Consider the following 26746-nt stretch of genomic DNA (forward strand, 5'->3'; position numbering starts at 1 on the left):
CTTTCCTCTCCTGCCCACCTGCCAAGGTCTGAGAGGCCAGGAAGAGAGTGTGAAGCCCTATGGAGATGGCTTTGTCCCCTGACTTTTTATCCCCATTTGGGATGGGTAGAGGTTTCTTTCTTCAGATTTGTAATAACCAGACCTCTTTCCAGGCTTTTTTTTGTTTTGTTTTTTTGTGTGTTTGTTTTCACATTTTGAAGTAATAATACATATTTGTAAATAATTTTGGAAAAATCAAGAAAATACAAAGAACATGATAAAATTATCCATAATTATCATACTGTAATATTATTTTGTAGCATTGGGGAGCAGGGAGAGGATGAAAGTTTTCTATGCCATTAAATATTCTTTAAGAACATTTCACTAAAGCTTTATTTTTTTTTCTTATTACCAAAGATCTATCTCAATGCAGAGGGCTTGGAAAACAAACAAAAAAAAAGCACCAAGCAAAAGCAATCCATTATCTTTTTACTTTCTAGAAAGAACCTCTGTTAACATTTTAGTGTGTGTCCTTCTGGTGTGTCCTTTTTTATTTTAATTGGAATTGCATTAAATTTATAAATTAATTTGATGAGAAATGACATCTTTACAATATTGAGCCATCCCTTCCAAGGAGTAAGTTATGTCTCTCCATTTATTCAAGTCTTCTTTTATGTCCTCTAGTAAAGTTTTGTAGTTTTCTTGATATAGGAATTGCACATTTATGGTAAGGTATTTTATTTTTTTGTTGTTGCTTTTGCGAGTAGGGTCTCTTTTTTTCCCCTATAATTCCTTGCTGTTTATTGCTGCTATGTGGGGAGGCTATATGTTTTTCTATATTTGTATGCTGGCCTCTTGATGAGCTCTCTGTTTGCTTTCTGCTGGGTTTTCACCTGATTCTCTTGTGTTTTTAAGAGAACCATAATAAGCATCTGCAAGTAATATTAATTGTATCTCTTTTCTGATTGCAACATCGTGATTTGTTATTTTCAATATCTTATTCATATCATGATTTTAAGGAATATTTTATTACGAAGAGTATCTGTCATACACACAGAGAGAAAGAGAGTAGCATAACGAATCCTCATGTGCCCCTCATCTGGCTCCAGCAAAACCCATGGCCTCTTCTGCCCCATCTGTACACACTTTGCATCATGTGAGTAAAATTCCTCCCACATTTTGAATCCAACTTCAGTCACCGTACCATATCATCCTATGCTTTGATTGATAATGCCTACAAGTTGTTCTGCCATATGGGTGGGTTTTAATGTATTGAGTTATCTCTTGCTTTTGGACATTAAGCTGTTTCTATTTTTTTCAATATTATGTAAAAAAAACCCTTATCCATAGATGTGTTTCTATATCTCCAACTTTCTCTAAATTTATATTCCTAGAAATGGAATTACTGGGTCATATGGTATTTTGATCATTTATTTCCCTTTAAACACATACGCACAATCACGATGGCTTTTCTGATGAGAAATGTAACACATGTTCACTGCAGAACTTTTTAAAAATACAGAAAAACACAAAGAAGGAAATTCAATTTACCCATGAGCCTACCACTCAGAGAAAACCACCCTTAACTTTTGGTACGAATTCTTCTTGTCTTGTTTTATGCACGTGTGTGGCACGTCGATGCACACCTGTGTGGATGCACACGCGTACACACTTAAGTGTTACAAACTGTAAGCATGCTGGAGTATTCTGGAAGGGACACAATTATGTGTTCACATGTTCAAACATTACCCTTTTTTTTAAATAGATTGTATTTTTTGGAGCAGTTTTAAGTTCACAGAAAAAACTGAGTGGAAGGCACAGAGATTTCCCATATACCCCCTGCCCACACACATGCATAGCCTCCTCCATGATCAACATTCACCACCAGAGAGGTACATTTGTTACAATGAATGCACTTATACTGACACATCATCATCATCCAAAGTCCATAGTTTACATTAAGGTTCACTCTTGGTGGTGTACATTCTGTGGGTTTTGACGAATGTATAATGACCTGTATTCACCATAATAGTATCATACAGAATTGTTTGACTGCCCTGAAAATCCTCTGTGTTTTTACCAATGTGTCCCTCCCACCTCTGCCCACTGGAAGCCACTGCTCTTTTTACTATCTCCATAGTTATGACTTTTCCAGAATGTCAGTAGTTGAAATCATATAGTCTGTAGCCTTTTCACATTGGCATCACTTAGTGATAGGCACTTAAGTTTTATCCTTATCTTTTCATGGCTTGATAGCTCATTTCTTTTACATGCTGAATAATATTCCATTGTCTGGATGTAGCTAGTTTGTGTATCCACTCACCTACTGAAGGATATCTTGGTTTCTCCCATGTTTGGGCAATCATGAATAAAGCTGCTGTACATATCCGTGTGCAGGCTTTTGTGTGGACATATTTTCAACTCCTTTGTGTAAATACGAAGGAGTGCCATTGCTGGCTTGTGTGGTAAGAGTTGGTTTAATTTCATAAGCAACTGAAAAATATGTCTTTCAAAGTGGCTGTACTATTTTTGCGTTCTCACCAGCAATGAATGAGGGCTCCTGTTGTCCCACATCCTTGCCAGGCTTTGGTGTTGCTAGTGTTCTGAATTTGGCCATTCTAATAGATGTGTAGTGGTATCTTGTTGTTGTTTCAATTTACATTTCCCCAATGACATATGATATGGAGTATCTTCATATACTTATTTTCCATCTGTATATCTTCTGTTAAGGTCTTTGGCCCACTTTTTAATAAGGTTGTTTGTTTTCTTGTTGTTGAATTTTAAAAGTGGTCTGCATATGTTGTATAATAGTCCATCATCAGGCCGGGCGCGGTGGCTCACGGTAATCCTAGCACTTTGGGAGGCCGAGGCAGACAGATCACTTGAGGTCAGGAGTTCAAGACCAGCCTGGCCAAGATGGTGAAACCCTGTCTCTACTAAAAATACAAAAATTAGCCAGATGTGGTGGTGGGTGCCTGTCATCTCAGCTACTCAGAAAGCTGAGGCAGGAGAACCACTTGATCCCAGGAGGCAGGGGTTGCAGTGAGCTGAGTTTGTACCACTGCACACCAGCCTGGGCAACAGAGCAAGACCCTGTTTCAAAACAAAACAAAAAAAAGTCCATCATCAGATACGTCCCAGTCGGTGGCTTGGTTTTTCATTCTCTTTACTGTGTCTTTTGCAGAGCAGAAAATTTTAATTTTAATGTAGTCCAGCTAATCAATTCTTCCTTTCATGGATCATGCCTTTGGTATTATATCTAAAAAGCCATTGCCAAACCCAAGGTTATCTAGATTTTCTTCCATGCTATCTTCTAGAAGTTTTATAGTTTTGCATTGTACATTTAGGTCTCTGATACATTTTGAGTTCGTTTTTGTGAAGGATGTAAGTTCTGTGTCTAGATTCTTTTTTTGCATGTGAATGTCCAGTTGTTCCAGCCCATTTGTTGAAAAATCTATCTTTTCTCCACTGTATTGCCTTTGCTCCCCTGTCAGAGATCAGTTGACTTTATTTATGTAGGTCTGTATCTGAACTCTCCATTCTGTTCCAATGATCTATTTGTCTATTTATATGCCAGTATCATGCTGTCTTGATTACTATAGCTTTATAGCAATTCTTGAAGTTGAGCCATGTCAATCTCCCAACATTGTTCTTCTTCAATATTGTGTTGGTTATTCTGGTCTTTTGCCTCTCTCTGTACACTTTAGAATCAGTTTGTCAATAGCTGCAAAATAACTTGCTGAGATTTTGATTGGGATTGCACTGAATCTATACATCAATTTGGGAAAAACTCACATCTTGAAAATAATTGACTTTTCTTATCCATGAACATTGAAGTCTCTCCATTTATTTAGTTATTCTTTGATCTTTTTCATTAGAGTTGTGAGTTTTACCTCAAATATATCTTGTACATATTTTGTTAGATTTATAACCTAAGTGTTTCTTTTTTTGCATGCTGATGTAAGTGGTCTTGTTTCTATTTCAAATTCCATTTGTTCATTGTTGGTATATAGAAAAGTAATTGACTTTTGCATATTAACCTTATATTCTGCCACCTTTCTATAACTGCTTATTAGTTCCAAGTGGTAGTTTTCTCTTTTGTTCCTGATTCGAGTGGATTTTCTACATAGGGGATCATGTCACCTGTAAACAAAGACAGTTTTATTTCTTCCTTCCCAATCTGAATTTCTTTCATTTCCTTTTCTTGTCTTATTGCATTTGCTAGGACTTCCAGTGTGATGTCAAAAAGCAGTGAGAGAGGGGACAACTTTCCCTTGTACCTGATTTTAGTGGGAAAGCTTCAAGTTTCTCACTATTATGTATGATGTCAACTGTAGGGTTTCTGTAGATTTACTTGAGAAGAATGTGTATTCTGCTATTAATATTCTTTATGAAGCTGAGGACATTCCCCTTTATTCTTACTTTACTGAGAGTTTTCATCATTAATAGGGTGTTGGATTTTTGTCAAATGCATTTTCTGCATCTATTGATATGATTATGTGATTTTTCTTCTTTGGCCTGTTGATATTGATATAATGGATTACATTAATTGATTTTTGAATCTTGAAACAGACTTGCATACCTGGGGTAAATCCCACTTCATTGTGCTATGTAGTTCTTCTTATAAATTGTTGGATTCGATTTGCTAACATTTTGTTGAGGATTTTTGTATCTGTATTAATGAGAGATATTGATCTGTAGTTTTATTTCTTGTGATGTCTTTGTCTGGTTTTGGTATTAGGGTAATGCTGGCCTTGTAAAATGAGTTAAGAGATAGTCAAAAAAAAAGAAAGAAAGAAAGAAATAGTCCTCTGTTTCTATCTTCTGAAATAGAGTGTAGAGAATTCGTATTATTTCTTTCTTAAATGTTTAGTAGAATTTACCAGTGACTCCCATCTGGGCCTGGTGCTTTCTGCTTTGTCAGGTTTATTATTAATTCAATTTCTTTAATAGAGATAGTCCAATTCAAATTGTGTCTTTCTTCTTGCGTGAATTTTGACAAATTGTGTTTTTTAAGAAAAAATTCATTTCATCTAGGTTAGCAAATTAGTGGACATAGAGTTATTAATATTCCTTGATTATATTTTTTAAGTCCATGAGATCTATAGTGATATCCCCTCTTTCACTTCTGATACTAACAATTTGTATCCTCTGTCTTTTATTCTTAATTGACCAGATTAGAGGCCTATCAATTTTACCTGTCTTTTCACATGACCAGCTTTTGGTTTCATTGACATTTTTCTATTGATTTCTTGTTTTCAAATTCATTGATTTCAGCTCTAATTTTTATTATTTCTTTTCCTCTGCTTACTTTGGATTTAATTTGCTCTTCTTTTTCTAGTTTCCTAAGGTGGAAGCTTGCATTATTAATTTTAGATCTTTCTTCTTTTCTATTTTATGCATTCAGTGTTATAAATTTCTCTCTACGCACTGCTTTCACTACATCCCACAAATTTTGATGTTATGTTTTCATTTTTATTTAGTTCAAAATATTTTTAAATTTCTTTTGTGACCCATGTATTCTTTGGAAGTACATTGTTTAAGCTGGGCGCAATGGTACGTGACTGTAGTCCCAGCTACTCTGGAAGCTGAGGTGGGAGGATCACTTGAGCAGAGGAGTTTGAGTACATATATGAAGACAAGGAGGAGGAGTTGGGGGGAGGAGGAGGAGGACAAACGAGGAGAAAGAAGGAAGAAGGGGAAGGGGAAGGGGAGCATTGTCTAATCTTCAAGTATTTGGGGATTTCCCTGATCTCATTCTGCTACTGATTTCTAGTTTAATTCCATGGTGGTCTAAGAGTAACATTATATGATTTCTATTCTTTTAAATTTGTTAAGATGTGCTTTATGGACAGAATGTGATCTATATTGCTGAATGTTCCATGTGAGCTTGAGAAAAATGTGTATTCTGCTGTTGTTGACTGAAGTAGTCTATAGATGTACATTATATCTGATTCACTAAGGCTGTTGTTGAGTTTAACTATAACTTTACTGATTTTCTGTCAACTGAATCCGTCCATTTCTGATAAAAGGGTGTTGAAGTCTCCTAGTAGAATAGTAAATTCATCCATCTCTCCTTGTCTCCTGTATTTTGATGCTCTTTTTAGCACATATACATTAAGGATTGTTATGTCTTCTTGGATAATTGACCCCTTTATCATTATGTAATGCTTCTCTTTATCTCTGATAAAGTTCCTTGACCCAAAATCTTCTCTGTCTGAATACAGCCACTTTCAATTTCTTTTGATTGATATTAGGATGGTATGTCTTCATTCATTTACTTTTTTATTGTGGTAAAATACAAATAACATAAAATTTGCCATCTTAACCATTTTTAAGTGTACAGTTCAGTGGTACTAAATACATGCATAATGTGCAACCATCAGCACCACTCGTCTCCATAGCTCTTTTCATCTTGTAAAACTGAAACTCTATAACTCTATACCCATAAAGAATAACTCCACTTTCCCCTCTTCCTCTAGGGTCTGAAAACTACCGTTCTATTTTTTGATTCTCTGATTTTTGGCTACTCTACGTACCTCATATAAGTGGAATCATACAGTATTTATCTTTTTGTGGCTGACTTATTTCACTTAGCATACTGTCCTCAATGTTTACTCAAGTTGTAACATTTGCCCGAATGTCCTTCTTTTTTGAGACTGAATAATATTTCATTGTGTGTCTATGCCACATTTTGCTTATTCATCCATCTATCAATGGACACTTGTATTGATTCCATGTTTTAGCTATTGTGAGTAAAGCTGCTATGAACATGGGTGTACAAATATCTGTTTGAGTCTTTGCTTTGAATTCCTTTGGGTATATACCCAGAATAAATGCTAGATATATATAGATATATAGTAATTTTATTTTTAATCTTTTGAGGGACCACTATGCCGTTTTCTACAGTGGCTTACCATTTCACACTTCCACCAACAGTGCACAAAGGTTCCAATTTCTCCACATCCTCCCCAACACTTTTCTTTTTTTATATAGTAGTTATCCTAATAGGTGTGAGGTAATAATTCACTGTAGTTTTGACTTGAATTTTTCTAATTATTAGTGATATTGAACATCTTTTTATGTGTTTATTGGCCATTTGTAAATCTTCTTTAGAGAAATGTCAAGTCTTTTATATATTTTTAAACCAGGTTGTTTATTTTTTGTTGTTTTTGAGTTTTAAAAGTTCTCTATATGTTCTGGATGTTAATTCCTTATCAAGTATATGATATGCAAATATCTTCTCCCATTATGTTGGTTGCATTTTACTCTGTTAATAATGTCTTTTGATACACAGTTTTTTGGACATTTTTTATTAAGCTTAATTTGTTTTTCTTTTCTTGTCTGTGCCTTTGGTGTCGTATCCAAGAGATTATTGCCAAATCCAACGCCATAAAGTTTTTCTTCTATGTTTTCTTCTAAGTGTTTTATATAGTTTTAGGTCTTACATTTAAGTATTTGATCCATTCTGTGTTAGTTTTTGTATATGGTGTTAAGGATCCAAATTCATTTTTTCACATGTGGATATTCAGTTATTCCAGCATTATTTTTTGAAAAGACTATCCTTTCCCCATTCAGTGGTCTTAGCACCTTTGTCAAAAATCATTTAACCATACATATGAGGTTTTATTTCTGGACTCTATATATAGTTTGCCTTTATGCCAGTATCACACCATTTTGATTACTGTAGCTTTGTAGTAAGTTTTGAAATCAGGAAATGTCTTTCAACATTGTTCTTCTTTTTCAAGATTGTTTTTGGCTATTCAGATTCTTTTGCAATTCCATATGAATTTTAGGATTGGTTTTTCTATTTCTGAAAAAAAAAGTCATTGGGATTTTCATTGACATTGAAATGTCATAAGAATTTCATTGAATCTACAGACACTTTAACAATATTAAGTCTTCCAGTCCATGAACATGGGATGTATTTACATTTATTGATGTCTTATTTAATTTCCTTCAACAGTGTTTTGAAGGGTTTTTTTACATTTAAAATTTTATTTTTTGTGGGTACATAATAAGTATATATATTTATGAGGTTCATGAGATGTTCACCTGTATTATTTTCCTTCTCTCTAAAGAACATCTTTTAGTATTTCTTGTAAGGCATACAGGCATGTGATATGTAATAATCACATCATGGGAAATGAGGGAAATGAGGTAACCATCCCCTCAAGTATTTATCCTTTGTGTTATGAACAATCCAATTATGCTCTTTTAGTTATTTTCAAATGTACAATTAAATTATTATTCATTATAGTCATCCTATTGTGCTATCAAATACTAGGTCTTATTAATTCTTTCTAACTATCTTTTTTGTACCTATTAATTACCCCCACCTCTCCCCACCCACCCTACCACCATCCTTCTCAGCCTCTGGTTACCATCCTTCCACTCTCTATCTCCATTATTTCAATTGTTTTGGTTTGTTTTGAGAGCGTGTGATGTTTGTATTTCTGTGCCTAGCTTATTTCACTTAGCGTAATGACCTCCAGTTCCATCCATGTTGTTGAAAATGACAGGATCTCATTCTTTTTATGGCTGAATAGTACTCCATTGTGTATAAGCACCACATTTTCTTTATCCATTCATCTGTTGATGGACACTTAGGTTGCTCCCAAATTTTGGTTATTGTGAACAGTGCTGCAACAAACATAGGTGTGCAGATATCTATTCAATATACTGATTTCCTTTCTTTTGAACATATATCCAGCAGTGAGATTGCTAGATCATATGGTAGCTCTATTTTTAGTTTTTTGAGGAAGCTCCAAACTGTTCTTCATAGTGGTTGTACTAATTTACATTCCCACAAACATGATATGAGGGTTCCCTTTTCTCCACATCCTCAGCAGCATTTATTATTGCATGTCTTTTGGAAAAAAGCCATGTTAACTGGGGTGAGATGATATCTCATAGTAGTTTGGATTTGCATTTTTCTGATGATTAATGATGTGAGCATGTTTTCATATGCCTGCTTGCCATTTGTATGTCCTCTTTTGAGAAATGTCTATTTAAATCATTTCCCCATTTTATTTTGTAGTTTTCGTTGTACAGGTACAAGACTTTCATCTCCTTAGTTAATTCCTAAGTAGTTTGTCCTTTGTGAGATTATTATAAATGGAATTATTTTGTGATTTCCTTTTCAGATTGTTAATCGTTAGGTATAGAAATGCAACTGATTTTGTGTATTGACTTTGTGTCCTGTTACTTTGCCAAATTTTATTAGCTCTGTATTGTATTCTGTTACTTTGCCAAATTTTATTATATGGATATAAGACCATATCATCTGCAGACAGATAATTTTACTTTTTCCTTTCTAACTTGGATGCCTTCTTTTTCTTTTTCTTGCCTAACTGCTCTGGATAGAACTTCCAGTACAATGTTTAATAGAAGCGGTGAAAGTGGACATCCTAGCCTTGTCATTGATCTTAGAGGAAAAGCTTTCAGTCTCTTACCATTGAGTATGACATTTGCTGTGGGCTATTCATAAATGGCTTTTATTATGTTGAGATAGTTCCCTTTTGTTCCTAGTTGTTGAGTGTCTTTTATCATGAAAAGTTGTTGAATTTTGTCAAATGCTGCTTCTGCATTGATTCAGATGATCACATGTCCTTCTTTTCCTTTATTCTGTTAATATGATGTATTATATTGATCAGTTGTTATGTTTTGAACCATCCTTGCATTCCAGGAATAAATTTTTCATTTGTTCATTTACTTTTATTTTATGTGCACCTGTATAGTTAAAGTAGGTTTATTGTAGACAACATATAGTTGGATCTTGTTTTTTGATCCATTTTGACAATCTCTTTTACTTGATGCATTTAGGCCTTTGATGTTTAAAATGAGAATTGATATAATTGGATTAATATCCACCTTATTCGTCAGTGTTTCCTATTTGTAGCCCTTGTTCTTTGTTTCTATTTTTGTCTTCCTGCCCTTTTCTGCCTTTTGCGATTTTAAAAGTATATTTTATCATTTCATTTCCTCTCCTCACTTAGCACGTCAATTGTACTGTTTTTCAGTACTTTCCCTAGAATTTGCAGTATACATATGCAACTAATCCAAGTCCACTCTCAAATAATGTTATACTGCTTCACAGATAGTGTCTTTTATAATAACAAAATAATTCTAATTCCTTCCTCCCATCCTTATATCATTGCTGTCATTCATTTTGCTCATAAATAAGCATACATAAGTAAATATATATGAATACATTGTTGCTATTATTATTGTGAACAAACTATTGTCTGTTAAATCAATTAAGAATAAGAAAAATACATTTTTTAAAATTTTACCTTCACTTATTCTTTCTTCAGTGTTCTTCTTGTATGTAGATTGTAGTTTCTGACCTATATTATTTTCCTTCTCTCTAAAGAACATATTTTAATAATTCTTGCAAGACAGATCTACTGGCAACAAATTTACTGATTTTTGTTTGTCAGAGAAAGTCTTTATTTCTGCTTTTGAAAGATAATTTCTCAGGATGCAGAATTATAGGTTGGTTTTTATTTTCTCTCAATACTTTATATATTTCACTTCACTCTCTTCTTGCTTGCATGGTTTCTGAAGAGAAGTCAGATGTAATTCTTATCTTTTTTCCTCCATAGATAAGACGTATTTTTCTTCTGGATTCTGTCAGGATTTATTCTTGATCTTTGATTTTCTATTGTTTGAAAATGATATGCCTCAGTGTCATTTTGGGGACATATTTCCTGCTTGGTGCTTGGTGTTCTCTAAGGATGCTAGATCTGTGGTTTGGTGTCTGACATTAATTTGGGTAAAGTCATTACTGTTTTCAAATATCTCTCCTGATCATTTCTCTCTCCCTTCTCCTTGCATTTCCATTAGGCATTTTTACAGCCACAGTTTTTGGATATTCTGTTTTCTTCTTCCAGTCTTTCTGCTCTTTGCTTTTTAGTTTTGGAGGTTTCTATTGAGATATCCTCAAGCTCAGAGACCTGCTTCTCAGCTGTGTTCAGTCAACTTATAAGCCCATCAAAGGCACTCTTCATTTCGTTACAGTGTTTTGTTTTGTTTTGTATTTTATCTCTAACATTTAATTTTTTTCTCAGAATTCCCATCTCTTTGCATATCTGTTCTCACATGCTATCCACTTTATCCATTAGAGCCCTTAGCATATTAATCATAGTTGTTTTGAATTTCTGGTCTGATAATTCCAAAATCCCTGCCATATCTGAATCTGGTTCTGATTCTTGCTCTGTCTCTTCAAAGTATGGTTTTTATGCCTTTTAGTATGCCCTGTAATTTTTTCTTGATAGCTGGACATGATGTACTGGGTGAAAGGAACTGCTGAAAATAAGGCCTTTAGTGATGTAGTGGTAAGGGGTGGGGAGAGGGGGGAGCATTCTATAGTGCTATGATTACATCTCAGTCTTTTGGTGAGCCCCTGGGCTGTGAACTTCACAGGTGCTTCTCCCCACCTACCCCGCAACACACACGTAGATGGGATAGGATGGCTAGGGTGGGCTGGAGTTGAGTGTTTCCCTTCCACCTGGTCAATTAGTCTCTCATGAAACCCCAGCAGGTTAGGCTCTGGCTAACTAGTTTCCCCTGAGGACAAACCTTCTTAAAAAGAACAGAATGCTCTGGCATATTTTGAAATGATTCCTTTTCCCCTTTCACTGCCAGAAGTACATGAGGATTTTTCTCCATTATTCACTTAAGAACCTGGTAGAACTTCAGGAGTAAAACTCACAAAAGCATGGGGTCCCAGTGAAGGCTTCCCCTGAGGTTTTTGCCTCTCAGACTTATCCACACTGAGCCTCCAGCAACTAGTCAATTACACTTGCGGTTTTCCTACCTGCCCACCGATTCCCATGGAGGTTTCTGCTCCAATAAGTTGTAATTCTTTCTATTTACCTATCTTTCCAATTCTGGGGGCAGTGGTTCGCCCTGTGACCTCACTTCTCTTACAGATCTAAGAAGAGTTGTTGATTTTTCAGTTTGTTCAGCTTTCACTGGTTGTTAGGACAGAGTGGCAACTTTCAAGCTTCTTACATGCCAGACCAGAGACTGGAAACCACTACTTTTTAGAATTTTTGGAACAATTGAAATAATCCAAATACCCATCAACTGGTGAATAAATAAATAAAATGTGGTACATCTATACAAAGTAATATTATTGAGGAATAAAGTACTGATACATTATACTAATATGGATGAACCGCAAAAGCACACTAAATGCAAGAAGCCAGATGCAAAAGACCACCTATTGCATGATTCCATTTATGTGAAATGTTCAGAAAAGACAAAAAGTAAATTAGTGGTTGCCTGGGAGTGGGGATGAAAACTTTAATTGACTGTAAATGGGCACGAGGATTCTTATTGGGTGACGGGAAGGTTTTAAAACAGGATTGTACTTATGGTCATAGAACTCAGTAAATTGACTAAAAATCATTGTACACTTTAAAACAGGTGAATCTTGTAGAATGTAATAACACCTCAACCAAATCAGTTGTTAAAAATAATAAAAGTTTTACTGGAAAGAATAAGAAAGGCATTAAGAACAAAACAAGAAATGTCTTCTATTCTTGTGTTAAAGACACAAGTTCTTCCTCTTCTAAAGGAAATTGTACTGCACCTCTGCCTTCATTGTTCACTTAAAAATATACCTTGGATATTTCCTGTGTCATTAAATTTTTGTGATTATATGTAAGTACATAGACAATAGTTCACTATTTCTCTGGTTGGACGTCCCTAGATCTCCTTCCCCATACATGATCCATATGCCCACTGTTGTTGTTGGGGTCCATTTCTAGATATCAAAGTCCCAAGTCAAAGGAGTGGACATTTTTAGGGCTTTTGGTAAATTTCTAATGTCCATCTCGACAGGCTGGGTATACATTGCCCCCTCCACCCATAGTTAAGCAAGTGTCTCTTTCTAAACAACTATTCCCGCACCAAAGCTGGAACCATGGTTTATTTTGTATTTTTACCAACTGGATGAGCAAAAAATGGAATCTCATTGTTGGTTTAAATTGAGTTCATTTTAATTATTAGGGAAGTTGCACACTTTTTCATACATTAATAGCTCCTTTGTATTATTTTCTTTTCTTTTGTTAAATGTTCATGCTTTTTCTTTGCACATTTTTCTATGGGAGTATTTGTCCTTTTTGTAGAATTTAAGTGCTTTTTATAAAATAAGAGCATTCATCTTTATGCTCCCACATATGTTACAAATATTTAATTCAAGTTTGTGTTTGTAATTTAATTTTGGTTTTGGTTTTTAATGGGTAGAAGTTTTATGTTATTTTTGTGGATCTCTCAATCTTTCTTTTATAGTTTCTGATGTTTTTCAAAAGTTTAGAAAGGCCTCCTCTACCCAATATTGTATAATATTCACCTATATTTTCTTTTTCGGTACTTTTATAGTATTTTATCTGCTCCTCCTCTTACCCATTTGCCATTAATCTTTAATTTATCTGGAATTTATTTTATGTATAGATTAAGATTGAATTATAACTTAAGTTTCTTCCAAATAATTGAAGTCACAGCACAGTTAATGAATAATTCATTTACTTACTGATTGGAAATAGCCATCTTTCTCATGTTTTAAATACTTATCTCTACTTGAGTCTCTTTATGGGAGCTTTTATCCTGTTCCTTTGATCTATCTGTGTTTTCATATGCTATTACAACATGAATTTAATTATTTGGCTTAATGATATATTTTAAAATCTGGCAGTACGAGTCACCTCTCATTCTTTTTAAAACATGTTTTGGTCATTAGTTCATGTTTAGTCTTTCAGATACATTTTAGAGTCATTTTACCAGGAAAAGAAAAATCCTTTCATGATTCTGATTGGAATTAAACTGAAAAATTAATTTGGAAAAATTGACACTTCTACACGTGAACGTTACTATTCAGAAACACACCATGCCTCTTCATTTAAGGCTATGTTTATATCTCTCATGAAAGTGCTTTTTTTTTTTATTTGTTTTGGTCATTTTTTAGTTTTTTTTCTTTTCTTTTTATTTTGTAATGACAAGGTGTCACTATGTTGCCCAAGCTGGTCTTGAACTCCTGGCTTCAGTCATCGTCTTCCTACCTCGGCCTCCAGAAGTGTTGGGATCACAGGCATAAGCCACTGCTCCCAGTCTGTTTTTGTTATGTTTTAAAACTGGAATTGCAACCCAGCATGGTGGCTCACGCCTATAATCCCAGCACTTTGGGAGGGAGGCCAAGGCAGGTGGTTCACCTGAGGTCAAGAGTTCCAGACCAGCCTGGCCAACATGGTGAAACCCCATCTCTACTAAAAATACAAAAATTAGCCGGGCATAGTGGCGTGTGCCTGTAGTCCCAGCAACTTGAGAAACTGAGGTTGGAGAATCGCTTGAACCCAGGAAGTGGAGGCTGCAGTGGGCAGAGATTGCGCCATTGCGCTCCAGCCTGAGCAACAAGAGTGAAACTCCATCTCAAATAAATAGAACAGGAATTGCACACTTCTTATTTGGTTTATTATTAGTTATTCAATGTTTTTGCTGATATTGTAAAAGGAATTCATTTGCTATTAAGTTTTTTTACTGATTGTCACTGATATGAAGAAACACTTCTAATTTGTGCTAACTGGTCATTTAACTTAACTCTCCTGCCAGCTCTTTCTTGTTTTCATGTTTAGGGATTATTTTAAGGGTTTTTATATCATTTGCAAATAAGAATTTATTTCTCTCCAAATGTTGTGCCTCTAAATTATTTTTCTTTCTTATTTCATTGGTTAATGGTGTGGTGCGAATCCCCCGCCCCCCCCCCCCATACCTCTTATTTTTCTTTAATGAGAATGCCTCTAGTTTTTCACCATTAGTATGATATTAAAGGCTGATTTAAGCTTAAAAAGCTTCAAGGAAGTATCTCTTCTGGTGCTATTTGATTAAGCATCCTTAACAGCAATAGATATTGGATTTTATTAAATGCCATCTTGCATTTTGTGAGTTGGTTATGTTTTTTTTCTTATTTGAAATATTGATGTGATATAATGATATTCATAGATTTCTTTATATTGAACCAGTCTTGGATTCCTAGAATAAAACTCTGCGTGATCATGGTATGTTATCCTGGTAATATCCTGGTAGATTCTGCTTGCCAGAATTCTATTGAGAATTTTCACAGCAATATTAATAAGTTGGTAATCTTATTTTGGCCCTGTCAGGCTCTGTTATCAGGAATTTGCTGGTTGAGTGAAATGAACGAGGAGGATTTTCTTATTTCTTGTGCTCCTGCACACTTTCTAGGTATGGCAGTTACCTAGGATATTATTGAACATTTCAGGGAGCAGGCAGCTTGTCTATAAAAGCTTCTGAGCCAGGCATGCTTGCTAGAGCCCCATCCCTCCTCCCAACCACACACAATTTTACCCATCTTTCACAGGAGGAATCTTCGAGTATGCGGACGGCCCCAACGCCCAGGTCATGAACGCCGAGGAACACGCCTTTCGATTTTCTGCCAACATCATCAACAGGAACAGGACTCTGCTGCCCAATACAACCTTGACCTATGACATACAGAGGATTCACTTCCATGACAGCTTCGAGGCGACCAAAAAGGGTGAGTGTGCAGCTCCTGCCTCTGTTCTCTTCCCGGCCTGGGGATAGGAAGCGCTGCATTTGCTGTCCGAGATCCTGGGAACGGGCCAGAGCTCCAGGTAGGTTCAGAGCATTTTCCACCTGGTTTGGGCTTGGAGTCAGAGTGCCTGGACTTGCATCCTAGCAACTCTGATATTAGTTGTGTGACCTTGGACAAAATGCACTGTGCCTCAGTTTTCTCATCTGCAAAATGGATGCATTTCTGTAAAGTACTTAGAATAGTAAGCACTGGCATGTAGGAAGTACCATATAGGACTTTACTCTTACTGCACTTGGCTGCTTTGCCCTCCACATACTGAGCTACCAGGTCAGGGACCCAATTTCTGTGTCCCACCCACCTGCTTCTCCTTGCCTTACATTCTGGCGGTCAGAGTCCCTGATATTGAGCAGTTACTGCTGATATATATATATATATATATTTTTTTTTTTTTTTTTTTTTTGACAGAGTCTCACTCTGTTGCGCAGGCTGGAGTACAGTGGTGTGATCTCTGCTCACTGCAACCTCTGCCTCCCAGGTTCAAGCAATTCTCCCCTCTCCGCCTCCTGAGTAGTTGGAACTACAGGCGCATGCCACCACACCCATCTAATTTTTGTATTTTTAGTGGAGATGGGGTTTCACCATGTTGGCCAGGCTGTTCTTGAACTCCTGACCTTAGGTGATCTACCCACCTCAGCCTCCCAAAGTGATGGGATTACAGGCGTGAGCCACTGCTCCCAGCCATTCTGACATTTTTGAGGTCACGCTGCTGCATCTCAGAGCTGATCTGCAGACAGACAAGAGGTGCCCCACCCTGGTTTAGCCTGGATCATCCGAAGAGTGATCCTTCACCCGTGACCCCTCTCTCTGCTGTTTTGCCCCCTCCCTGCCTGTGTCCTGCCACTCTTTTCCCAGCATGCCCTGCAGCCTACCCTGTGCAGTGAAGTGTCCATCTCCCTGCTGAGAGTCTATGCTGACACCCTCTGCCTGGCCTTGTCCAGTTAGTAAACGACTGAACTCAACCAAAACTGCTCAATAAAAAAAGTCAGGACAAAGAACAAACGCCTGGAATCAGAGTGCAGAGGCCCTCGTGGGTACAGCCACCCACAAAAAACTAGACTGGGTTTTTTGTCTATGTTTTCTAAAAGTTACTCAAATAATACAATGACTCCCTAGCAGTACACCTGTGATTCAGCACAGGGACCTTCCCCATCCAGGTAGGGAACCCGGGGCAGAGTTTCTGACCCTTCCCAGAGTTACTTCCTCCAGGAAATTATAGTCCCGCCCTATGTGAAACTGCCAAGTTGTTGGTGAGCAGGCCCAAGACAGAAATGCCCCAGCTCCTGAAAATCTAGCCCTGGGCTTCCAAGTGACCAAAGCCACAACCCCTCCACTCCCCGCCTCCCCCCGAGACAACATGACTTGCTTTCTTAAAATCTTGGATGGAACGTCTCATGATCTTTCTCTAAATCATCATCAGAACCCATGAGGGCCTTTCCAGTCTAGCCCCAACCTGACCTTCCAGCCACATCCATGCCATTTGCTCCCTTAGGCCCTGGGTTCTAACCACACCTGCCCTCCTCAGGGTGCCATGCTTCCTCCCACCTCTGGGCTTCCACACATGCTGCCCCCTCTGCTTGTAATTCCCTTTCTCCAGCTCACCCTCTCCTGCTCTTTGCCTGGCCAACTCATCCTTCTCTTCTCAAACTTCCAGTCCTCAGGGAGACCCTCCCCAAACCCCTAGACAAGGTCAGTTCTCCTTGCTTTTAACCCTCTGAACTTTTCTTTCATAAGCCTGACGTGTGTATGTGAGAGAGAGGTCATGTGGTTATTGTACATTTCTTCCACTTGTCTGCAAGCCCTGGTGCCTTTTTACTGCTTCGCTATAGAATTTGGCATGAGCCTGACACACAGGAGGCACAAAATCAGTCCTGGTGGTTTGATCGGATACACAAATGAACGTGTGTCAAACCCACTTAACGAATATTGTTCCTTATGATCCCTGCAAGAAAAAAGGCCCTGCCCTTTATAGGTCATGCCCAAGGAAGCTAAGTCATAGGACCAATAACTGTAACAACCAGAAAATGAGAGAGAACTACAGAAGTGTTGTGGTACAAGCAGGAAGGCTCCCTGGAAGAGGAGAGGTTTGAATTGAGCTTTGAAGGATGATGGGAAAGAGTGAGGAGTGGGATAAGACAGCAGGTAGAGTGGAAAATACAAGTTGTTTGAAGGAGCCAGTTTATGCACTTGAGAAGTCTATTGAGCACCCACTGTGTGCCAGGTGCTGGGGATCCCAAAGTGGCTAAGACAGGTACCTGGTTCCTGTGACCATGGAGCTTATAATCTAGTGGCTGAAGCAACAGGTGCTGTACTGGGAGTTGCAGGAGAGAGTCCAGGAAAGGGAGGGTGGAGCTTTAGCTTGGTCAAGGAGCATGAGTTTATAAGAAACAGACACCTACTCAAGCTAGATCGAGAAAAAAGGAACTGCCACCCAAATCAAGATATAGACCATGCGAGCCCTTCAGAAGCCCCCGTACCCCTCCCAGTCATTCCTCTCCCAAGGTCACCACCGTTCTGACTGCTGGTGTCCCACGCTGGTTTTTGCTGTTTTTGAACTTTACATAAATGAAATCATTCAGTGTCTACTCTTTTAAGCCTTGCTCTTTGCTCTGTCTCATATCCATGAAATTGTCTACGTGGTTGAATATATTGGTCTTCATTGATGTACAATGTTCTGTTACATGAATATATCCATTTTTAAAAAATCCATTTCACTTTTGTTGCACTTATGAGTTGGTTTTGCATCTGCTTGTGATGCACATGTATATTCATTTTTGTTGGGTATGTACTTAGGAGTGGAAGTGTGGGGGTCACGGAATGTGCATATGTTTAGCCAAACAGTTTTCCAAAGCTGCTGCACAGTCTGCACTCCCCGCAGCTATGTTTGAGAGTGGCACTTGCCCTACATCTTCACTAACACTTGGTAAAGTCAGTTTTATTTTTAAATTTTGGCCATTCTGGTGGTTTCTGTAGTGAGTCTCATTATACATATGTAGTGAGTCTCTCTCTCTCTCTCTCTCTCTCTCTCTCTCTCTCCCTCTCTCTCTCTCAAAACTTTTTTGAGGCGGAATTTCACTCTTGTTGCCCAGGCTGGAGTGCAATGGTGCCACCTCAGCTCATTGCAACCTCTGCCTCTTGGGTTCAAGCAATTCTCCTGCCTCAGCCTCCCAAGTAGCTGGGATTACAGGCATCCACCACCACACCGGACTAATTTTTTGTATTTTTAGTAGAGATGGGGTTTCATCATGTTGGCCAGGCTGGTCTCGAACTCCTGACCTGTGATCCACCCGCCTCAGCCTGCCAAAGTGCTGGGATTGCAAGCATAAGCCACCACACCCGGCCTATATCCTTCTTTTTTTTTTTTTTTTTTTTTCTTTTTTAGACGGAGTCTCGCTCTATTGCCCAGGCTGGAGTGCAGTGGCGCAATCTCGGCTCACTGCAAGCTCCATCTCCCAAGTTCACGCCATTCTCCTGCCTCAGCCTCCCAAGTAACTGGGACTACAGGTGCCTGCCACCATGCCGGGCTAATTTTTTGTATTTTTAGTAGAGGTGGGGTTTCACCACGTTAGCCAGGATGGTATCGATCTCCTGACCCTGTGATCCACCCGCCTCGGCCTCCCAGAGTGCTGGTAATTACAAGCATGAGCCACCGTGACCGGCCCCTGTATTCTTGATTTGTATATTCTTATATCCTTTGTTGGAGAGATATCTCTATTGCATATATCCATTATATGTGGGCTTCCTTTTACATTATCTTAACAGTTTCTTTTGAGGAGCAAAGTTCTTAATGCAAAGAAGTCCAATTTATCAATATTTTCCATTATGGTTAATGTCTTTTGTGTTGTTTGAGAAGTCTTTGTCTATCCTAAGGTTATGAAGATATTCTCTCATTTTTGTTTTCTTAGAAGTGCTGTTGTTTTATCTTTCATAGTGAGTTCTGTGATCTATCTCACATTGATTTTCTGTGTATGGTGGGAGGTAGGGGTTTGGGCTTATTTTTTTCTATACAATTCTGATGGGAGTAAAACCTTCCGTTTCTTAGGAGAACTATTTGGCAGTATCTACTAAAGCTTATGCCTACGAGGATGTTTCTAGCCACTTTAATGATAATAAACGAAAGTTAGAAGTAAATTAAAAGTCCATCAATAGGAGAATGGATAGATTGGGATATAATTATACAGTGGAATTTTAATCAGCAACTAAAAAAAGAATAAACTTTCTCCACTCAACATCATAGATGAACCTCACAGATACAGCATTGAATGAAAGAAAAGAGGTTTCCTCCGGGGGAGGGAGTAGTGTGCAGTGAGTGGATATTGACTGGGAAGGAGCAAGGGAGACCTTTCTTAGGTGTTGGAAATGCTTTCTAGCTTGACTGAGATAGTGTAGCACACATGAGTGCATGACGTATGAATGAAATTCTGTGTGAAACTTCGTAACAGTCCTGTGCTTACCATTAATGCGCTTTACTATATTTTATATCTCAATAAAAAAATTAAGTGCCATCTTTCTGCAATCCTCAATGTCCCTGAGATGACATGCCTAAGACAGATGCCATCCCTCTGCTGTGACTGGCAACACCACAGTCACACCTTGGCACATTCCTGCTGTTGGATCACACTCCCCTTTGGGCACCCTCCGTCCCTCAGGGAGCCCCATGTTCCCGTGATCTTTATTTTTTCTTTTGATCTTTGGTTTTTTAAACTGCATTCTCTGGAGGCATCTTTAGGACTCTTCCAAGAAACTTGGGGCTTGGGGCAAATTCTAATTAACCCAGCAATAATTCATTTTCCCTAGACAGAAGTCCTCCTCATTGCTTTCTTCCCCTCCAGCTGGATCCAGCCACCTCGGGCCCTGTGCGGGGAGGGGACGCAGAGGCACAAAGCCTGGCACCGCCTTCCCTGCCAGCTCCGCTTGAATTAGTCCTTCCTTCCACGTGAGGCCCAGGGGGACTTTCCCTGTTAAAAGGGACTTTCACTTATTGTCTTTATCTTTCCATGTTTTGTGGAAAATTAAAAGATGAGTGACTTCCAGGCAGCGCCAGAAGCAGCAGCAGCGCAGAGAGTGTCTGTGTTTTCTTCCAAGGCTGACCGGAGTGGGCCTGGAATCGACTCAGGGCTCCCCAGGCTCCTCCGCCTTCACTTATTCTCTGGGCTGCTCAATTCCTTTTAAGACACAAATTGATTGGGATAATTTTTGCTATAACTACAATTGCCATGGAAAGGGAGTGGGGGGATGGTATTCAGGCTGTGGACTCCTGCAATGACTGTGAACCACTGAGTTACTGTAAAATGACCAGAAAATGGATTCAAAATTGAAGCCACAAATAATGTAATTACTGCAGTGTGATCAGGGCTGCCAGAACAAGAGTTGGCTGCTGCCCTGGAAACATCTGGAGGAAAAGCTGCTGCTGCTGCTACTGTTGCTGTAAGCTCTGCCCTGGTCCCTGTGGGGCAACAGTGTTCTTTCCAGCTAGGAAGTCCTCAGAGGGTGGAAGGAACATGAAGGAGACAGGAAAGGGGAGGTGGAGAGAGAGGCCAAGGAAAAGCAAGAAGTGAAGGCCAGGACGGATGCTTCCTGCTATGCAAGAGTGAAATCTAATCACTGCATCTCTTGCAGAATGAAACCCAGTGTGGTCGTCATCACCATGCCACCACCATTGACTCTACTATCAACACCAGTACACCAGCAACACAATTACTGTTTTCACTAGCAACAATGGTATCACCTCCACTCTTAATATCTGCACCACCAACACCACCCCTACTGTCATCACCCCCATCACTGCCATGACAGTGACATCTTCATCATCCCCGGTCTCGTCAGCAACAACATCTCTGCCACTATTCCACTGATACTGTCAGTACCACCAACGTTGTTATCACCTCCTCTCTCATCAATGTTGACATCCCGTCATCCCGTCATTATCACCATTACAGTGAAGGCACCTACGCCTTTATCATTGTCAGTCTCATCAACACCAACATCAACATCACCATCCCGCCATTACTATCACAACATCAACATGATTAATTTCACCCTCAGCAATGCTGTCACCATTATCATCATCGGCAGCCTTACAATATGGTCTTTACTATCACAATGATTTCAGTTGACTTTGTCATAATCCTCACAGTCTGTGTCAAAATAAAAGTCACTTCTTTGAAGAACACTCTTGCAATCCTCTGCGTCATCAGACTTTCTGTTGGTCCACTGTCACTTGCCTTGGTCAAACAACATGCCCAGACCTTGGACATGACCTAAGAGTCCAGGCCGTGTAAGGGTAGCGGTGGCAGGGAAGCCTGGACCTGCCTGCTTCAAGGCATCAATCAATGAAAGAAATCTAAGAGGCAGATTCTTAGAAGTGCTGGTGGGAGGGAATGAGATATTCAAATCATTCAACCAAGTCTTCAAACTGAAGGTATTCCGGGAAAAAGAATAGACAGAGAATATAGTGGGATAGAAACCAGAGACATCAGGGGACAGCTAGAAGGTTCAAAACAGAGGCAGGAGAGAATATGAGGGAAACCTACAGGGTTTACAGGATGCCCACAGCCTCAGGCTTGGGCAAGCCCTGGACTGGTGTCACTCACTGTTATCATCTCTTCCATGTTGGCACCCAGCTCCCATGGTTGCAGAGTGACTCACACATGGACTCCTTCCTCAGGAAGTGCCTAATCTGAAGGGGACAAGATGGTTGGGGAAGATAAGCAACACCCCCAGATGGCAGAAGAATAGTACGGATGGGCAGTGAGGGTGCAGGTCTGAGCATGGCCTCCTTAGGGAGAGGGAACTGAAAGAAGAACTAGTCCTAAATTTGACAATTCACGAGCAAACATGGAGTTCCTGTTTTTAAAGCATTTATTATCACTGGTTTGTCTCGCACACTCGCTAACACCAAGGGCTACCCAAGGCTTATTGACTTGAAGGTGATAAGAGCAAGAACAAGATGGTGCTTCCCCGACTTGGCTCCCAGCCCCAGAACTACAGAAGCACCAAAAGGATGACGTGCCTCCTGTTGTATGTGCTCTCCTGCACCTGGCCTTGGCCACAACGAATGCTGGGTCGCCCAGGAGATGCCCTCTGTGCTGGCACTGCTGCTGTTCTGCCCCGTTTTCCAGGGGGCTCCAGCAGACTCCTAACAAAAACTAGCCAGCTCCTCACATTGCTATATCTTTCACCTTGCCCATAAGTGGCAGTGTCTGGTGTTCCCGGTAGAAGTACAGATTTCAGGAAAAATAACTTATTTATATAATATCTCCCATTTCCAGGAGGCAGTGGGAGTGGTGGATGTGAGTCAACAGGAAAAACACACCAAGATCACATATTCTGATGGATTCAAAACTATCTTGTATCTCTGGATCAATCTGGACCATCCTTAAGCCCAGGCAAGAAGGACCCTTTCCCAGGGCCTGTGCTTTGATGTCTTGCCTTCTGCCTCCTCTGGTTGGCCTCTCCTCTCGGGACAAGGAGTCAGTGGGACCAGGGGACATACCCACCAGGAGCCTGTGCCCTGCCCTTCCAGACTTTCCTCTAAGTATCTAGAACCTTAAATTTCCTGCCCACCTGGCCCTGAGCCCACTTCTAGGACATGCATGGGCCTCTTCCTTGGGTCTGTCTTCCAGAGGGAAAGCCATACTTCCAGAAGGTGCACTTTTAGGCCCTAGGGGTGAGTAAGGGGCAGCTGTTTGCAGTGGGTGTAGACAGTATTTGGACATAAGGACTGGGGTGTCCATAGAGAGTGCAAGGCCCCTTATGGTTCAGGATGGAACCAGTAGTCAAAGAGAAAGGGGGAGGATGGGGTGTTGGTGCCACCTCCCTCCATGTCACTGTGTAGGAGAAGTCTCCATTCTCACCTGACTTTCCAGATTGTGATGAAGGTCCATTTGTCAAGGTAAGAGAAAAGGACATGTTTCATTTAACAGTTTTTTAGCTTAACTAACAAGATGTAACTATTTAGCCACATGGTATGTGAGCTTCCACTTATACTCTGGCCCTGGGCCCTGCAAATCTTAGGGGTAGGCCTGTGCCCAGTGAATCATTCCCAGAGGCCCTTGAGGCAGCCAGGACATGTCTGAATCCAGTGTATTCATTCCTGCTTCACTGTTCTGTCCTGCCTCCTCCTGTGTGCATCAGATGTCATACGTGTGCATGTAGGGTCATTCCCCTGTCCACAGGTAGGTGAGCTTGCTCATGCTGTGTTGGTGAATCTCTGATGGTTGCAAGTGACAGAAAACCAAAACCTAAATGGCGTAAGTCTTGGTTCGTGCAAATTATAAGTCCAGGGTTTTGCCTGATCGGCGACTCTCTCTTGGCTCTGCTCAACCCACACTGACTGTGTTCATAGACAGTCACCCCTCTTTCTGTATGAGCACAAGACGGCTGCTGCAGCTCCAGCTCTTAGTTCCTTGAAGGTTCACTTAAAGAGGGAGATGCCCCTTTCTCAGTCCAGTGGATCTCATGGCATCCCACTGGCTCTGACTGGCCCACAACTGTCCTCTAAACCCATGGCTGTGAACTAGAAAGTCAGTGAGTGGTTTTCTGGGTGCAAGCCGCATTCTCTGCACCAATGGGTTGACAGTGGAAAAGAGGGGTGAAGCCCCAAGGAAAATTGGAGACGATTGAGAAAAAAAGGGAGAATGCCTCCTGGGGAGCTCTCCCAACTACCCCAGAATGACTCTGAGAGGTCCCCTTTTAATGGATCTTTTAGGCAGAATCCCCCACTTTGACTCCCAGCTGCCCTGGGTCTGCTCATTTGATGCTCTGCTGTGCCCACTGATGTTCAACCATCCCAGACCAGTAGAAAGCATCTGCTGCCTCACCTGCCTAAGTTTTTGGACTTCCCCAAGAACCTGAACTGTTTGAAGGCAGTGATTCAGCATTCATTCAACATTCAGATGATGATTCGGCACTGTCAATACAGCAGTAAACTACATAGATCAAGGCCCTGCCTCTTTGGAACTTACATTCTACTGGGAGGAGAAAGTCAACCAATGGACAAGACTTCCAGTGATTGTTTAATAAGGAAGGAAACAAACAGGGCATGGGGGGATAAGGATTGCGATTATAAGTTGCGCAGCGATGGCCTTCCTAGTAAGACACAGACACAGAGGCCTCAAGGAGGAGGAGGAGGGAGTCTTGAGGCTCTATGAGGGAAGAGCATTCCAGCCAGAGAGAACAGCACGTGCAAATAGGCAGGAGCGCACTTAGCATGTTCAAGGAACATCATGGAAGCCAGTGGGGCTTGAATGCTGTGAGGGAGGGAAAGAAGGATGGGAGATGAAGTCAGAAAAGTGGTGGTGGGGACAGGGAAGGGAGGAGCTGCAACAAGCAGGATCTCTGGCCACTGTTACGACTTTGGCTTTTGCGCTGAGGAGCCCTTGGAGCAAAGGAGTGACATAATCTACCTTACACTGCAGAATTCTCACCCTGGCTACTGAGTGCAGAGTAGACAGGAGAGAGGATGACTGAGGAAGCTTCTGCAATAATCCAAGCGAAAGATGATGGACAGCGGCCTGGATCAGGATGGGAGTCGGGGCTGGGAGTGGCAGAAAGTGGTCAGGTTGTGATGTATTCTGCAGGTGAAGCCACAGGAGTTGTTGATGAATTGGGGTGTGGGATATGAGTGAATGAGAAAAATCAAGACAGAACTGTGGCTTTTGGCGTATGGGTCCAGGGACAATGCAGCTGCTGTTTATTGAGGTGGGGGAGGCTGGGAGAAGAGGGGATCCTGTGCTGGACATGTCAGATCTGATGTGTATGTCAGTTTTCCAACTGGTGATGTTGGGTAAGAGGTGAGATGCACAGGTCCAGGGTAGGGAACAGGCTGGACTGGAGGTTGAAGTTGAAGCATCATCAGCCAGCAGATGTTTGATTCTACTTGTTTCTCAAGTTCCCCCAGAACAGGACCTGACACAGAGCTGGTGATGCTAATCCCAGGATAATAACATCGAAGGTGGTGATCACTTCTTTGTCATGGGCACTTCCAAGGAAAAGGAACACACCCTGGCACTGTGCTCCAGTCTCCCACTACCATGTCTTTCCACCTTCATGCGGTCTTGTAAGGCAGGAACTGTTAGAACCCCTGTTTTCGGATGAGGAAACTGAGGTTCAGAGAGCTCATCCATTGTGCACCCACCGACGGTTCCAGTTGCTGTTTTTCCCACATGTTTACAGGATCATCAGCATCACTGTCCCCATACCCACAGCCCCCATGCTGACCCCTGTGCTGCCCTACCCTCTGTTACAGCCTGTGACCAGCTGGCGCTGGGCGTGGTGGCGATCTTCGGGCCATCACAGGGCTCCTGCACCAACGCCGTCCAGTCCATCTGCAATGCCCTGGAAGTGCCCCATATCCAGCTGCGTTGGAAGCACCACCCGCTGGACAACAAGGACACCTTCTACGTGAACCTCTACCCCGACTACGCCTCGCTCAGCCATGCCATCCTCGACCTGGTCCAGTACCTCAAGTGGCGGTCGGCCACCGTGGTCTATGATGACAGTACAGGTGGGTGGCCAGGCCTGGCTAGGCTGGGGGTAACGGGTGAGGGGGGCACAGGCCCAGGATCAGGCTCTTGTCTGTTTGTCCAGCACAGCTGCCCCTGGGGAAGAGGCTGTGTTCCATACCCCAGTTCCACTCGGTTATGCTGATGTTCACCCCTGCACCCACTCCCACCCCATGTACCCCAGCCACACTCACATCTCACTCAGCCCCAGCCCACCTCACCCCTGCCTCACACTCACCTCCTCCTCTAGCAGCACAAGTGTTCAAATCTGCACTGAGTACCCACCCTAGCAGCAGCACACACATCTGCAAGCCACGCCCACACCTGCCCACGCTCTTACATTCACACATTTCCATCTGCTGCAAACACGTCCACCCTCACACTTGCACATTCACACGCATAGCTTACGGCACGGCCTAGTGTTAAGTGTATACACACTGGAGCCAGACCACCTGGGTGTAAATCCCAGCTCTATCACCTGCTGGCTGTGTAGCCTCTTTGTGCCTCAGTTTCCCATAAAATGTAAATCTGTAAAATGTGGGATTACAAGATGACGGTGACAAGCACTGATATGCAGTGAGCACTGAAGGTTGGTTCTTCTCATCCTCCTCACACCTGCACCCAC

The 26746-nt window shown here is 40.7% G+C and overlaps 1 protein-coding gene across 1 annotated transcript in view; it reads left to right on the forward strand.

The window, feature by feature from the left end:
* The window catches only part of GRIK3 (glutamate ionotropic receptor kainate type subunit 3), a 183109-nt gene that overhangs the window by 127112 nt on the left and 29251 nt on the right, over positions 1–26746 (forward strand). The window contains exons 2-3 of the mRNA XM_023196489.1: positions 15365–15541; positions 25866–26123. Coding sequence (XP_023052257.1) covers positions 15365–15541; positions 25866–26123 — 435 coding nt within the window. The remainder of the gene's footprint in view (positions 1–15364; positions 15542–25865; positions 26124–26746) is intronic.

Source organism: Piliocolobus tephrosceles, chromosome 1, assembly GCF_002776525.5.
Source record: "Piliocolobus tephrosceles isolate RC106 chromosome 1, ASM277652v3, whole genome shotgun sequence".
NCBI lineage: Eukaryota > Metazoa > Chordata > Mammalia > Primates > Cercopithecidae > Piliocolobus > Piliocolobus tephrosceles.